The following is a 15,694-nucleotide window of genomic DNA, read 5'->3' on the forward strand; positions in this document are numbered from 1 at the left end:
CGGTGGGTTTAACATTTATGGGCAACGATTTTCCTGTTTTCTCCAGTTTCGTAAATGTTTTTTTTAACTAAAATGTACCAGATCTCTGGTTCCAACGTCTCGTTAGTTTTACAAAACCTTTAATGATGTCCCATTTCAATCAGGTAAAAGGAGATGGACATTTATTTTTCTATTTTTCAGACATTTTTATAAATATAAATTATCCAAAAATAGAAAAATAATCTGTAAGTCACTTTATAGAGTAAATAATCATTAGTTTGAAGCCTATATGTGAGTGTATTTAGACAAGGCGGGCCCCAGAGGGGTAAAGATACGGTCTGGGGTCGGGGGCCTCATCGCTTAGACCGAAACAAAGATTTGCATAAACATTCAGAGAGCAGATACATTTGTCATTCCCACTGTCCAATGCATAATGAATCAATTAGAGGGGACTCCTGTCTGCTGCCACGCCACACACATCCCTGCTCATATCTGAACGAATACTAACCTCACCTCAAACACATTTAAACTACACCTCCTCCCGTCATTTGTCAAGTGTTACTCAAACATCTTCAGAATTCCCGGTTGATCCACAGGGATGTGAAGCCCCTCTCCCATTACATCTAGTCGACCCCCACAGACACAGCAAAGGACGGCTGCAATTAAACTGATCCAAGATGTGTGAGTCGAGCAAAACGGAGCAGGGTCAGAGGGACACCAGAAACAAACGGCTGAGTGTGTTTTTTTTTTTTATAAATGTGTGAACACTGCATGGATCAATGTGTGGGAATGTGTGTTGGCTCGCAGCTGTGAGTGCAGCAGCTACTAACTAAATATGTGATGGGACTGAACATAATGACTGGTCAGGAGAAGGAACGAATTTGTGAAACAGCACAAGTTTTGACAGTGAGGCTGAAGTGGAGTGTGCCTCTGCTCGCCACATCATCATCAGCATCACAACACACTGGGTGCAAAGCTCTCGTCACTACTTTCAAAGACCTCTCGATCAGCAGTGATGTGCTACAGCAAAGAAGAATTTCTTGTTTTCTGCCTTTTGAGTTTTCTGTGTTTACAGTGTTTCTGTCTCTTTTTCTGTCTCTCCTATTTGTTGGCAGTGCTTTTGTGTGGGCAGCACATTGATCGATCTTCACCATGGCTGCAGCCGACCTACACTGCTCTAATATTCCCACATCCAACAACTGATATTTAAAAGATGAGATTAAGAAAATGGAGATAGAGAAGCAGAATGCAGTGTATGACTCCCAAACAGACGTTATTTAGTGGAATAGACCTTTAAAATCCTAAATAAAAAACGAGCGTTGATGATTGATGGCAGGCCTGTTTTCCTGACCCAGTAAGAGCTCTACAAAAGTAGTGCAAACTATAAATAATGTTGAGGATTTGGGTCAAGCATCTTAATTGCATCGCATTTTTAGATAGGAAGAATTCAGTTAAGATATGTTACAGCTTCCTAATCCATATACTTATGACTTGGATGATAACAATGACAAATCATTAAAGAAATAATGAACTTCTTTATAACCATTACATTTGTTTACAAAATGCTCTGAGCAAAAGCACAGAACATTACAAAGCACATTAATACAGAAAACATTATAAACATTACTTTTAAGTGGAGAATTCAAGAAAGTAGTTTGGGGGCCCTGAAAGCAAACGCACAGTCTCCATTAGATTCAAGTCTAAGTCAGGGGACTGATGCAGAGCTTTGCTGCAGGATCTGAAGTTCAGTGGTATTAAATACATGTATAGGTTGAAACTATCAACATCCACTATTAAATCGATCACTGGTATGCTGAAGCCAGACCATGGAGCACTTTAAAAGTTAAATAGTTTAAAAAAATAAACAGAATATTACAAAAAGGATTTTGTTTGCTGCCCCGCCTCCCCCCAACCCTCTATATCCCCCCCCAAAAAAAGAAATCCGCTGATTTAGCCGTGTACTCCTTTAACATTGTCAGACTGTTTAATTTCATGCAGCAACACCATACAGGTTTTTTTTTTTTTTTTTTTTACTTCAGACAATATTTGTTGTTACCTAAACTTAGGGCCTACTTTACCCACAATGAAACTCAAGATGTAGATGTGTTACGTAAGCAGCGGCTATTAAAGCCTCAAGCAGGTTACTCCTGATTTTAGAGAAAAATACAGCTACATGTTCGAGAAATGGTACTACTCGAGCAGTAGGAATCATGTAGAAACAAAACAGAAGGGGGCCGAGGACAGAGCCTTCAGGTACGTCACAATTGAGAGGGGAAAGGTGAACGATAGGAGATAAACCAATCAAGATCTGTGTCTGCAACTCTTACAATGTCGACGTGATGACATTAGACCATGTGCGGGGGATCAGGCCTTATCTCATGAAAACACAACCATCATTTTTCGAAACGTTGCCAAACGTGGCAGGTTCACTGAACAGGCTGCCTCGTTCTCCTACGACTGAAATGGAAGTAGTTTTGTTTTGCTTCATTTCTGTTGCTTCATATTTGGTAGAGTTGCAATTAAGAACAGGTTCAATTACAAAAGTGTTTCCTGACTCATTTTCATGAGGCTGTTAATGACAGCGTTGATTAGGCTGACGTAGAAATGTTGATTTTTTTTAATAATTTTTTCTTGAGTTTATCAAATCTCACTCTGGCCTTCTGATAAGAATAACACTTACCATAGTTAAACATTTTCCCAAGTGTCTCTTACACATAGAACCTGAGGTAGTTCATTTTGGCTTTACAGTTTTGCAGCCGTTACTGAATAAATTTGGGGACCTTTTTTTCTCAATCAGAGCTTTACCTGCATATCTTAACCTTTAAGGGTTAAAGATATGCAGATCTACCATCAAACGCTGAATGGGCTTGTTTTTATTAAACTAATGTAACGATTCCCCCCCCCCCCTGTAATTTAAACAATAACACACTTACAAAATGTGTTATTTTTGTACGTCTGCAGACAAACAGTCAGGTCAGCATCCTCTGGATTAACATGGGAAACATTTGAATATGTTATCAACTCTGCATGTGAGATAATACATAGAAACACACAACTGTGTTCACTCTCACACGCCAACCCACACACTTTTAACACAATACACTCAGTTGTTCACGTCTCTCAGACAATACCCTCCTTACTAACTCCACTCGCCTTTCTGTCTTTTTAATTCCCCCGACATGCGAACATACACCATCGTTCCCCACTCGTAACTCTTCCACATCCTACACACACACACACACACACACACACACACACACACACACACACACACACACACACACACACACACACACACGCGCACTGGATCAGGACCCCTGATGTAACAACATTGGTATTCAAAGCAGGGGGTGGGGGTCTTGTACCCCAGCTCCAGATGTTTGTAACATGATTGCACACTCACTCACTCTAACCAACGTGCGCACAGTAACATTCTTTATTTCAGTATCACACATGACCTCAAATGCCTTGTTTAATCAGAGCAACAAGTACCCACCCCTCACTTCTTCTTATTTGTTGTTGTCCCGCATGGCTGACAATCTCCAGACTACTCCTACGCTATGTGCTGTTACATTGGAGCTGACAGGCATCTTTTTTCTGTTATCAACGGCAAAATGACAAACTCCGCCAGGGAACTGGACGAGGAAGAGATAGGAATCCTACAGAGTCGGGGCTGAGCGTCATCTCATTTTCTGTTGTTATAAAGTAATGGCCCGAGGTGATAATTTTTTTTAGCGAGCAGAGACGAAGACCAAAAACCCAAAAGGGCATTTAAAGAGTACCAAACAAGGAATAATGATTTTCTCACGCAGATCTCTCTCACTCAAACCACTTCCACAATCTGTATTTTCCAAAAAAGGACTGAGTCTTAACATGTTGGACATGCGTATGTATTTTTCTTGAAGTTTTCTTCAGGAGGTTTCTGTGTAAACTGTTAGGATTCTCTCGTGTACGTCTGCCTCATGTTTGTCTTGTTTAGTCTTGGCTGATGTTTAGATGGAAATCAGAATCTGTTAGGTTTCACCACCTGTGATGCATGTGTGTCCTCTCGTAGCTGTGCGCAAATATGCACATAAACCTGCATGTGTCAGCGCAGACACGCATACTGAATAAAAAAATACAACATGTTGAATCTTCACGCATTAAACAAAGCTGTATTACATTATTGACCGTGCAAACGTTTAAACTCATGCACACATGCAGCCCACCTCCACAAACACACCCCCCCTCCTCTCTAACTGTTTTAACAGATGTGTGTGTGTGTGTGTGTGTGTGTGTGCGCTCGCTTTATCGAGAGCAGATGATCTTTAGAAGGCCCCTGAAAATCCTTAACATGATGTAGTGACGTTTATTAAAACACAAAGTGCTGTTCTCGTGGAGCCTTGTATGTTAGCAGCAGGGTCAATCATCTGGGCGACAGCAGCTGGTTCATATTAATTTCTGTCTGACTGCGCCGTGTTGGCAAGTTCTTGAAAATAGGTGCAACAGACATTACGTCTTGTGCTGCAGATCAGTTGCACGTTTCTGCAAAAGCTCTTTCTCCTCCCGCCTCTCTTTTCATATTTTCTACATCGATCCTTTTATTTTGCAGAATCTTTTCCACGTGTATCTTTCCTGCACACTACGCAGTCGGGTAGCTCGGATGCCCACCGTCGCCATAGCAATGCCTTTCTGTGTACTTCCCAACAAGCCCGGTGCTAAACCAGCCAGGAGTGCGGCAGGACTGGAAAGAAGAACAAAAGACCACAATATGTTTATGTGTGCGGTGGAGGTCTCACCACCAACAGAGGGAACATTCAGGCCATGAAGAGGTGGGAGAGGAGGTCATTAGAAACAATATCTTCTCCAAAATGCAGTCATTTCCTACACACGAGGCCGGACCATGTCTCTCTCTGTATTTCACTACTTTTCAGCTGCTTTCGACCCACTCGCAACAATTGAATTAGTCTCTCTTACTTTTAAATCTGCTCGACAAACCCCTTTAGTTTAGTGCAACGTCGAATAATCTCGGTTTTGTACAATGAATGTGAAATATGAACTTTCACTGAACATAATTTTGTGTATAAATAATATATGATACACTTTAAAGTCATATAAAGTTAGATAGTTAACTAGATTTAGATGGAAACAAAAAAAAAACATTCAGTGTTGGGTGTCCACTTACTAACTGTTCACACATGTGGCTGATGAGATTACATCTGCCGGTTGAGTTCAGGACGGCCCATATTTGTGTTAGAAATCAAATTGATTTCTTGTTTTGATATTCTGTTATCAGTACCAGATGATGAGCTAATGCTAATTACAGATGATTACAAAGTTCAGTTTATGCAATTAGGAGCACAGTAAAGACGGAAAGACACAAATTCTGCTGGAAATGTGGGTGAAACTATTTAGCCATGTTGACACAGATTAAAGCAACGTGTGTGTATATGTGTGTGTGTGTGAGAGCATACATGTTTGTGTGTGCGCCTGTAAAAAAAGGTTCTGGGGAGAAAGTGACACCTAACACTTTATCTCAGGCTTTTGTGTGTGTGTGTGTGTGTGTGTGTGTGTGTGTGTGTGAGCACTGACACCTGAGGTGTGCCTCGTGGTAAGGTGATACATCTCCGACTCATATTGTTCCTGTCCTTGAAGTTCTCTTTAAAACAGGTTCAGGCAGATTCAATAATTGTGTCTCTTAAGTGTATTCGATGCAGTCCGCTGGGTGCCATTGTGCCTAGAAGCAAATGATTGAGCAAGAAAGTGGACAGAAAATAACTTGAAAGACTAAGCTAAGAAAATGACTGTGCTGAGCTTATGCCTCAATTGAAAACAATTTTCTCTGGTCCTGTCAGAGAGAGCAGCAAGACGAGATGTCTTTAAAGTGATTTCATTGTATTCTGTGGTTCATGTCAGTTTATGGAGCCCACTTTAATTTACTTGAAAAATGAACAAGATGCTCGATGACATTTCTCTCTGATGTCGACCTTTAGATCTTCAGGCCCCCCCAATAACAACAAAACAGCCCTTATGTTTACCGGGCTTGTATAAGGTTGTATAATTAAGCATTGTGGTGGTCGATGTCAACAGTAATGAACTGTTAAGGCCTGAACATTGACTTGGAGACCGACATTGACTGAACTGATGGAAATGTTCAAGGAAAATAGAGAAAATGATCTTCGTTCATTTGTTTGTCTTGTTTGCGTGTGATGTTAAAACTGCAGTGTACGCACACATAGAGAAACAGCAAGTCGACGTCTCGACTCTCACTGCTGCATCACAAATCAAGAAGGAAGTAAACATGAGAGGAATGCAACAAAAAAGAAACCGGGGGGGATGAGAGGCCGTAAAACAGAGGAAAAAATACAGGCAGTGTCATGTAACGAAGGGAACACGCGCACAAACACACAAAACCTCTGGTGGGGATATTTATTGGGAAACATGCAAGTGATTATAGTTGTAGAAATGTTCATGTTTAACAATGTTTCTTCTGCCTGGTTGTGTGTGTACAGTCCATGTGCTCATCTCAGGGCATTTGTATCTGTAGTTGCAGAAATGTAAGAAGAGGAGAAAGAAAACACGCTGTAAGGCTTCTGACATAAAATCTTGGTATTTGAGCCAAATGACATATTTTCCATATTGTAAAACTGTCACAGTCCTGATATTCCCTTTACAGCAGTGGTTTTCAAAGTCTGACACTGTGGGACCTCCCTTTCCTCTCGTCTCTCTCCTCACCCCTCAACATCCAATAACTTGGGATTTTGGGGGACGTAAAGTATAGTGTTGTCATGGAGTTAGTTAGCTGTCAACAGTTTTTTGTTGTTGTTTTGGCCTGCATTTGTTCACATATTGGCAAAATGTTACATTTGAAATTGTGCATATTAGCTATTAGCAGTTCCTGGTTTCCTGATTACGCTAATACTGAAGAGAACTTAAAGTAACGCGCCCTGACTTTCTCCTTCCACATTCGCTCATGTGTCGCTCTGCATCACCCCCTCAACTCTCCGGCGACCACCTGGGGAGGCACACCTCACAGTCTGAAAACCTGAGTTACTTATATATTTTGTTATTTATTTACAGTTATACTATATTTATATATAGTTATATATATGCAAATCTGCTTAAAGTCAAATAAAATGGAATCGAAAGCACGGTAAAATAAAACAGTGGGAGCATGTTGTGCAGCCAAGTTCTTTGTCAGCTTGGTATTCAGATGTACAATATGGAATTCTCAGCAGGGTGGGGGAAGGTGTTGAAAACATACAGATAAGTTAATATACAGTTATCCACGTATGTGCACACACCTTCATACCATCACTGACATACTGACACAGGAAAAGGCAGTGCCAAGCATCTATCTACCACAGGGGTGTCAAACATACGGCCCGCGGGCCGGATCCGGCCTGCCAGGGGGTCCAGCTCGGCCCGCCGGATGACTTTGCTAAGTGTGAAAATTACAGAAAGACATACATTGCATTTCTATGAGAATATGGAGGTTTATGAGTACAAACGTTTTGTAATTTTTTTTTATTTTTTTTTTATTTTTTTTTTTTAATCGATCCAGTAATTGCTTCAGAAACAGTCAATTGACTATTGACGTCAATAGTGTGATGTCAAACGCATCACAAAGCGAGGGAATCTGCAGAGGAGAGCCCAGGCAGATAAACAGTGGGCTGATGTCTTGAGTTTTTGGTCTTTATGTTTCTAGTTTATTGTAGAAAGACCTTTAATATAGGGTTTATCATCCAAAAACCTTCACCAATGATTTAAACATAGAGAAATGTTGTCGTTATGTATGTGTTATTATGCTATGATTTTACTGGTCTGGCAGTATGTGGCCCCTTAACTAAAGTGAGTTTGACACCCCTGATCTACCATATCATCGGCCCTCGCTGTGTGACACCACTACTTTGCAAAGTTTTTCATTTCCAACTCTCCTTGTCCCTTGTCTCCTTCCTTCCCTAAAAAAATACAACATGATGAGAAATTGACTGCTGTCAGCAGTTTGGCAGAGTGAGCAAAGTGAAATTGAGCAAACTGAATTGACTTCTACAGCTGTCAAATCTAGACAAATAATAAATTGTCTTTAGCTAGTTTTTTTTTTTTTTTTTTTCTTTGTCTCGGGGATTCATGGTTTGATTGCCGATCAATCCGTTTCCCCCTCTCCCCCTCTGCGTTTGTTGTGGTAAATACTCTGCATTGATTGCCAAAGCTTGTTGCGAACCACATGGACGATTGACCACTACACCAGACAAAACATGCTGTTTCAGTATGCTGTGTCAATACTGAGTGTGCATATCTAATGGAACAGCTCCTTTGAGATGGGACAGGAAACAGAGATGTCCAACACTTTACAGACAAGTGCAGTTGCCACGGCATGATATCTGTCTCAGAGAATATAAGTGTATTTCACAATTTGTTTTGTAATTAGTTACAGTTAAAGGAATAAAATCTTTTTTTTTTTTTTTGGTGGAACAAAGATATAGGCCAAGTTGAAACTTTCCAGCCAGAATGTTGCTGTCTATAAAGGACCTCAAAGTCACACACACACACACACACACACACACACACACACACACACACACACACACACACACACACACACACACACACACACACACACACACACACACACACACTCATGTCAGCCCCCCTGAGCCAAGGAAGATGTCGAAGAGAGCCAAGACATTTTTTTTTTCTATTTTAAAATTGATGTTTAAACATTCACCCATTATTTTCATTATGCATTAACATTACAAATGGGACACATCCTTTTACCATCAGAGGGATACTCAAAGATGTTGAATGCGTTTCCTCCTTTGGAAACCACTTTGCATCCACATTTTTTTTTCAAACTGGATATCCATCCTTTAAGATAACCCCACATTTTTTTGAATATCCAAAGTTACCCCACGCTGATTTTTGATCACTTTTTCTGATTTTTTTTTTCTCCACTGTATGTTTGTGTGTGGCACCAGTTGCTGAGTCTGATCTCCATTGGTTGCATTTTTTTTTTTTTTTTCCAATTCCGGGAATAAACATTTGTGTGTGGTTTGATAACCATCAGTCTTTATAGGTCTGTACGCCGTGATACAGACATACCTCTGCAACCCTACGCACATCAATCGAGTGACAGTTGAGCTCGAGCCGGAGGTGGCTGATGTTCAGTCACAGTCCCTGTGTAAATGAAGTTGTTCCATCCGTCCTCACTCTCTAATCAGCACAAGTGTGACCTCAAACAGCAGCTCTTACATTGTCCTCCAATTTTCTTGCTTCTTATTTTGCTGCTGCTGCCTCTTGGCTCGCCTTGCTGAGTTTTCTTTCCACTCTTTCATTAGAGTCATTAAGACCAAGAGAGAAACAAGAGACCTCTAAACATTTCCTGAACCTAGCTGGGCCGATCCGACCCCGCAATGCACTGGGATTTCTCCACGCAGGTCACAAAGCCAGAACAGAACAAAGACACGCACACATTTAAGATTTAACTGATTGGCCCTGTCACTGCTCTAGTAGAAATAGTGCCTGAGAGCTGCTCATATATTGGCAGGGCAAACCTAAGTGAAAACACATGTGTAAATGCAGAAAGCAGAATTTGAACTGCCTCGTCTCCCTGATAGGGACCATGTGAAACCAAATCCGATCAGATCTTTGTGTTCCACGAGAGACAGAGCGTCCGGAAACACATCCTGCTTTCCATGTCAACACGGAATAATAATAAACAGTGATTCCAAAAAAAAAAGAAAACATAGATATATCAAATGCTTACTAAGTGTTACACAACCATAAATAAACAGAGAAAGAAGGTAATACATTTGTCCTGTAAAGACTCACTCTGAAACGTCATTTCACAATAAATGGGATACCGACAAAATACAGGCATTCAGAAAATCTCCATATTCATCTTTTTTTTTTAACAATTTCTGTGAATTTCTTTTTCCGAAGAGTCACTACATTCTCCGTTGACAGATTCCTAACACGTGCCAGGTCCCACCCTCTTGACCTTTCACATCCTCTTCGACCTCTAGCACAACATCTGGAATGCTCTCGGGTAGCTTTGTTATCCCCTCTGGATGCCCACATCCATAAGCAGGCGCACAACTCACGTGCACGCATTAAAGGCTGCATAACTCCACTAATCTAATCTTAAACTGGCAAAACAACTAGAAGTCTGGCGTGAAAGCACGTCTGAGCTGAGGAGAATCTGTTCAAAGACGTGACTCACAACCTGCAATCTGCTTGCTAATGCGTTAAGTATTTTTACCTCTTGTGTATGGGAGTAGACAAATCTCCAGTGCCTGAGAAAGCTGGTGTTTGTAGGCTAGGCGATGGGTATTTGTTGGTTTACTTCGGAAGAAGAGGAGGAAGTTTACGTTGACAAAAATAAACCATATTGCTGTAACTGCGGGACAGATATCAGTGACAGTTTATAGACTTTATGCTACATCCACTCAACACAATGATGAGACCAATTTAAATGACACAAGAGAACTTCACGTTGCAAAGAATAGTTTGATGCCACAGATTGATGCCACTCTTGTGTACGCATGGTAAATATGAAGCTATAATTTACAGGAAACAGAAGCCTAGCCTAGCTTCTGTTTAAACTTATTTTTTTTTTTTTTTTTTTTCAAATCAGACGTACCAGCATTTCTACAGCTTACAAATGAATTGGATATATCTCAAACAAAACATTTCCTTAAGTCTTGCCAGGCAACCGAGTCCAGGAAATTACTGCACCACAGCCTGTTGTTTTTCCGCTTTGGTTTTTGAATTGATGGTAATATCTTAAGATACAACATGTCTGTTAATGATCCTTAAGAGGTGCTGGTAGGTGGATTTTGTTACCGTTGGATGGAGCAAAGCCAGCTGCTTCCCCCTGTTTTCCGTCTTAGTTTGTTACCCCGACTGATGCCAGCGTGGAGCATGTATGTTAATGTGACGCTACAATTTACAGGCGCTTAGCTCCGCACAAAGACTGACGACAGGGAGAGCAGCTAGTTGAGTCTCTGAAAAGTTTTTTTTTTTTTTTTTAAACATGCATACCAGCATTTTAAAAGTTCACAAAGTAATATGACGCATCTCGAACGAGTCATTTTCTGGAATCTTATCTTCAGCCTTAGGTTGCCAGGCAACCGACTCCAATAAGTTCCTGCACCACAACATGTTTTCCCACTTTGGTTTTTAAATAGAGTGTAAAAACCAAGATAAAATAAATAAGATTCAACATACATTAGCTAAGAGGTGCCTGGCTGACATGAGAGTGGCTTCAATCTCTCTGCCAACTCCAATCAAGAAAGGCCAGTGAGAGGATTTCCAAAATGTCAAAATGAGTGCAGTGCTGATGATGAGGTGAAAACGTTTAAAGATGACGACCATGACTGTAACAATGTCGACCATCACTCTTTAATCCCACATGTCCTGCAGTGGTGGAGGGCTTACCTTCTTGGCAGCCTTTGACGGTGACCTCCTGGTCGGCTTCTGCACCTGGCCGCTCCGCGTGATGGGCTGCTTGGACACCGAGCCGTTCTCCCGCTTCTTGGTGGGGGACGATGGAGTCGAGGACGGTGCCGGGGAGGGGGAGGCTGGTGGAGAGGAAGAGGAGGAAGGAAGCCCCGTCCCGAGAACGGCCATCTCCTCTGTGGCTGTGAGGCGCAGGCTGCGCAGGCTTTCGTGCGTCTCTTGGTCGACCACCAGCAACCTGGTCTCATCGTCCACCGCTTTGATCCGCTGAACCACCTGAGGGACGAAATAAGAGGTGTGACACTTCCAGTCACGTCAAACATTATTTGGTTAACAACTCTTTTTAGAAGCAGCCAGTCAACACTATGACGTGGTTCTAAAGTATGTAATACATTCACACTCTCCTCAGACACGTAGATGAGCAGACCATGTCAAAGTGTGCGTAGAAATATATAAACACTGACCAAAATATTATACTGCTTCTACTTAGGACGGCACTTAGTGGTGCATGGAAAAAAAGTCATTTTTCTAGTCAAAATACCAAACATTTGATGGACATTAGTTTCCTTTTTTTTGTCTCAATGTTACAGAATCTTTTATTCTGACTGTCTAACAGAACAAAGCCTTTGAGGAAATTATGAGTTGTTGGAAAAAAAATAGATAAGGAAGAGTTCAAAACATGCTCTTAATCAATCCCTCACATAATTTAACATGACAACAATTTTGGAGCAACATCTCTCAAATACTCAGCAGAGAAGAGATGTTTGCAGAAGTGGTCTATTACTATTAAGATGTCCTCAAACCACATTATCTGAAAACACAAGTATTAGAGCAGGAATATGATACTCCATCTTCCTGTCTGTTTTCAAAAGCAGCAAGTTCAAACTCGATGATCAACAGGTTTGTTTTAATCTCCACTGCAACAAGGTTACAGAGAAACCTAATACACTGTACACAGAGGTGCCTCATGTCCCTCTGCTTCTGTGAGCTTGGGAAAAGAAAGATCTGAGCCTGCTGTCTCTTTCTGATCACCAACCAGGACTCAGAGTGAAACTCCACCACGTGCAAACAGAGGTGTACAAAGTCTGTTAATGATGTAATTTATGGAGACGGTTCAACACTCATATTTACAGATATTTTTAGGCATATACAGTGCATCCGGAAAGTATTCACAGCGCTTCACTTTTTCCACATTTTGTTATGTTACAGCCTTATTCCAAAATGGATTAAATTCATTTTTTTCCTCAAAATTCTACACGCAATATCCCATAATGACAAAGTGAAAATAGTTTGTTTACATTTTTTTGCAAATCTATTAAAAATAAAGAACGAAAATATAACACGTACACAAGTATTCACAGCCTTTGCTCAATACTTTGTTGAAGCACCTTTGGCAGAAATTACAGCCTCAAGTCTTTTTGAGTATGATGCTATAAGCTTGGCACACCTATTCTTGGGCAGTTTCTCCCATTCTTCTTTGCAGGACCTCTCAAGCTCCATCAGGTTGGATGGGGAGCGTCGGTGCACAGCCATTTTCAGATCTCTCCAGAGATGTTCAATCAGGTTCAAGTCTGGGCTCTGCCTGGGCCTCTCAAAGACATTCACAGAGTTGTCCCGAAGCCATTCCTTTGTTATCTTGGCTGTGTGCTTCGGGTCGTTGTCCTGTTGGAAGATGAACCTTCGCCCCAGTCTGAGGTCCGGAGCGCTCTGGAGAAGGTTTTCATCAAGGATGTCTCTGTACATCGCTGCATTCATCTTTCCCTCCATCCTGACTAGTCTCCCAGTTCCTGCTGCTGAAAAACATCCCCACAGCATGATGCTGCCACCACCATGCTTCACCGTAGAGATGGTATTGGCCAGGTGATGAGCAGTGCCTGGTTTCCTCCAGACATGACGCTTGGCATTCACTCCAAAGAGTTCAATCTTTGTTTCATCAGACCAGAGAATTTAGTTTCTCATGGTCTGACAGTCCTTCAGGTGCCTTTTGGTAAACTCCAGGTGGGCTGTCATGTGCCTTTTACTGAGGAGTGGCTTCCGTCTGGCCACTCTACCATACAGGCCTGCTTGGTGGAGTGCTGCAGAGATGGTTGTCCTTCTGGAAGGTTCTCCTCTCTTCACAGAGCAACGTTGGAGCTCTGTCAGAGTGACCATCGGGTTCCTGGTCACCTCCCTGACTAAGGCCCTTCTCCCCCGATCGCTCAGTTTGGCCGGGCGGCCGACTCTAGGAAGAGTCCTGGTGGTTCCAAACTTCTTCCATTTACGGATGATGGAGGCCACTGTGCTCATTGGGACCTTCAATGCTGCAGAAATTTTTCTGTACCCTTTCCCAGATCTGTGCCTCGATACAATCCTGTCTCGGAGGTCTACAGACAATTCTTTGGACTTCATGGCTCGGTTTGTGCTCTGACATGCACTGTCAACTGTGGGACCTTATATAGACGGTGTGTGTCTTTCCAAATCATGTCTAATCAACTGAACTTACCAGGTGGACTCCAATCAAGTTGTAGAAACATCTCAAGGATGATCAGTGGAAACAGGATGCACCTGAGCTCAATTTTGAGTGTAATGGCAAAGGCTGTGAATACTGATGTACATGTGATTTTTTCGTTTTTGATTTTTAATAGATTTGCAAAAATTTCAAAAATTTGTATTTCACGTTGTCATTATAGGGTATTGTGTGTAGAATTTTGAGGGAAAAAAATGAATTTAATCCATTTTGGAATAAGGCTGTAATATAACAAAATGTGGAAAAAGTGAAGCGCTGTGAATACTTTCCGGATGCACTGTACATGACACTACATGCAAATATTCCTCAGAGGCTTGCTCATTTGTACCATAGATACACCAGAAAGTAAAGTGCACATCTTGAACAATATCATAGTACCGTCTTTCCAAAGAAAGGATTTGCACATGCTCGTCAGTTAAATGAAGTGGATCACGTGACTGGAAAGTGCAACCATATGGCAAAAATAAAATAAAATAGGGTTTTAATAAAAGTGCTGCACAAACTATCACGAATTGAACAAGAAGTTTGAAGAGTTTCACAGCAATAACTTGCAGACAGCTGGTTTATCACGCCAGGAGAAGGAGGAGGGTACGTGAGAGCCAGGCTGGTCTGATCGTCACTGTCCCGTGCAACGCGATGTCAGGATGCACACATCAGCCTGTGTGACCTGTTGATGCAGACACCCTTTGCGCAGCCATCTGTCGCTCGTCCTGTAACATAAGTCTTAAATGCACATGCTCAAAATCATGAAATGCACATCTACTCGCCTGGTGGTGCGTTTCTTTCTCCACGTTAACTCCATTCACCGCAACAACTCTGTCCCCGGCACGTAGTCCGGACGCTTCTGCGGGGGAGCCAGGTTCCACTTTGCGGATGAACTGTCCGCTCTTCCCCTTCTCGCCATGCAAGTGAAATCCATACCCGTTGTCCCCTTTTGCCATGATACAAAGCCGCGGCTTCCGCTCGTTGGCCATTTCCTTCTGTCGTTTTAAACCTGGTCTCTTTAAAGTATAATAATCGAAATGCAAAGACGGGAGTCTAGGAAAGCGGGTACAAGGCTAAAGTTCCACGGTGCGAAAACATACCTGCCCGATACGCACGCTTTCCCCCATATCAGAGCTCCAAATGCGCTTCAAAAGAAGAACGGCCAGTGTTAAAAAAAAAAAAAAAAAAGTGCATGCAAAAAAAACAAACAACAACAGCAAAAATGAAAACGTAAGGAAATGATGCTGTCAGTCCAACAGACCGTGTGTCTCCGTGTCCAAGATGAAGCGCACTGCTGCTGGCCACTCCAAAACTGATCCGTCGCAGCGCGCAAAGACTACGAGCCTCCAACAGAGCATCAATAATGTTGCTGCAGGCGTCGTTTAAGTGTTAAGAGATCACCGGGCGTTCACTTCTCCCTTCGACATTTATCCACGACAACCGATCGGAGCACATACGTTCAGTTAGTTTGCGCAGGATTAGCGCCTCTCTCCAGACCGTCTACCTGTTTGTGCACCGAAACATTCAGAGCAGTGACACAGGATTTAAAATGATACCATATCGCCCCCTGGGTGGCGGAACGTGGTTTGTGTCCTTCTGGGCTTGTAAGGGGAAGACGTCAGAGCATCTCAGAGTAAGCAAAATAGTCAGTGAAAGAAATCTTTTGATGAAAACAGTCTATACAACTTTATTTATGCGTATTATATATTTATAAAATATTCAACAGAAACATGAATTTGAATCAATTAAAACTTATTAATACCTTTAGCTTTTTTTAACAGACTA

The 15,694-nt window shown here is 41.8% G+C and overlaps 1 protein-coding gene across 1 annotated transcript in view; it reads right to left on the reverse strand.

Moving 5' to 3' along the window:
- Positions 1 to 15,408, reverse strand: part of LOC138198091 (Na(+)/H(+) exchange regulatory cofactor NHE-RF2) — a 33,785-nt gene extending 18,377 nt beyond the window's left edge. Inside the window, exons 1-2 of the mRNA XM_069149272.1 lie at positions 14,692 to 15,408; positions 11,398 to 11,694 (exon numbers count right to left, since the gene is read on the reverse strand). Coding sequence (XP_069005373.1) covers positions 11,398 to 11,694; positions 14,692 to 14,898 — 504 coding nt within the window. The 5' untranslated portion in view covers positions 14,899 to 15,408. The remainder of the gene's footprint in view (positions 1 to 11,397; positions 11,695 to 14,691) is intronic.
- Between the last annotated feature and the right edge of the window lie 286 nt (positions 15,409 to 15,694).

Source organism: Embiotoca jacksoni, unplaced genomic scaffold (assembly GCF_022577435.1).
Source record: "Embiotoca jacksoni isolate LCO1_2020_lvr unplaced genomic scaffold, fEmbJac1.0.p SCAF_15, whole genome shotgun sequence".
NCBI classification, from domain to species: domain Eukaryota; kingdom Metazoa; phylum Chordata; class Actinopteri; family Embiotocidae; genus Embiotoca; species Embiotoca jacksoni.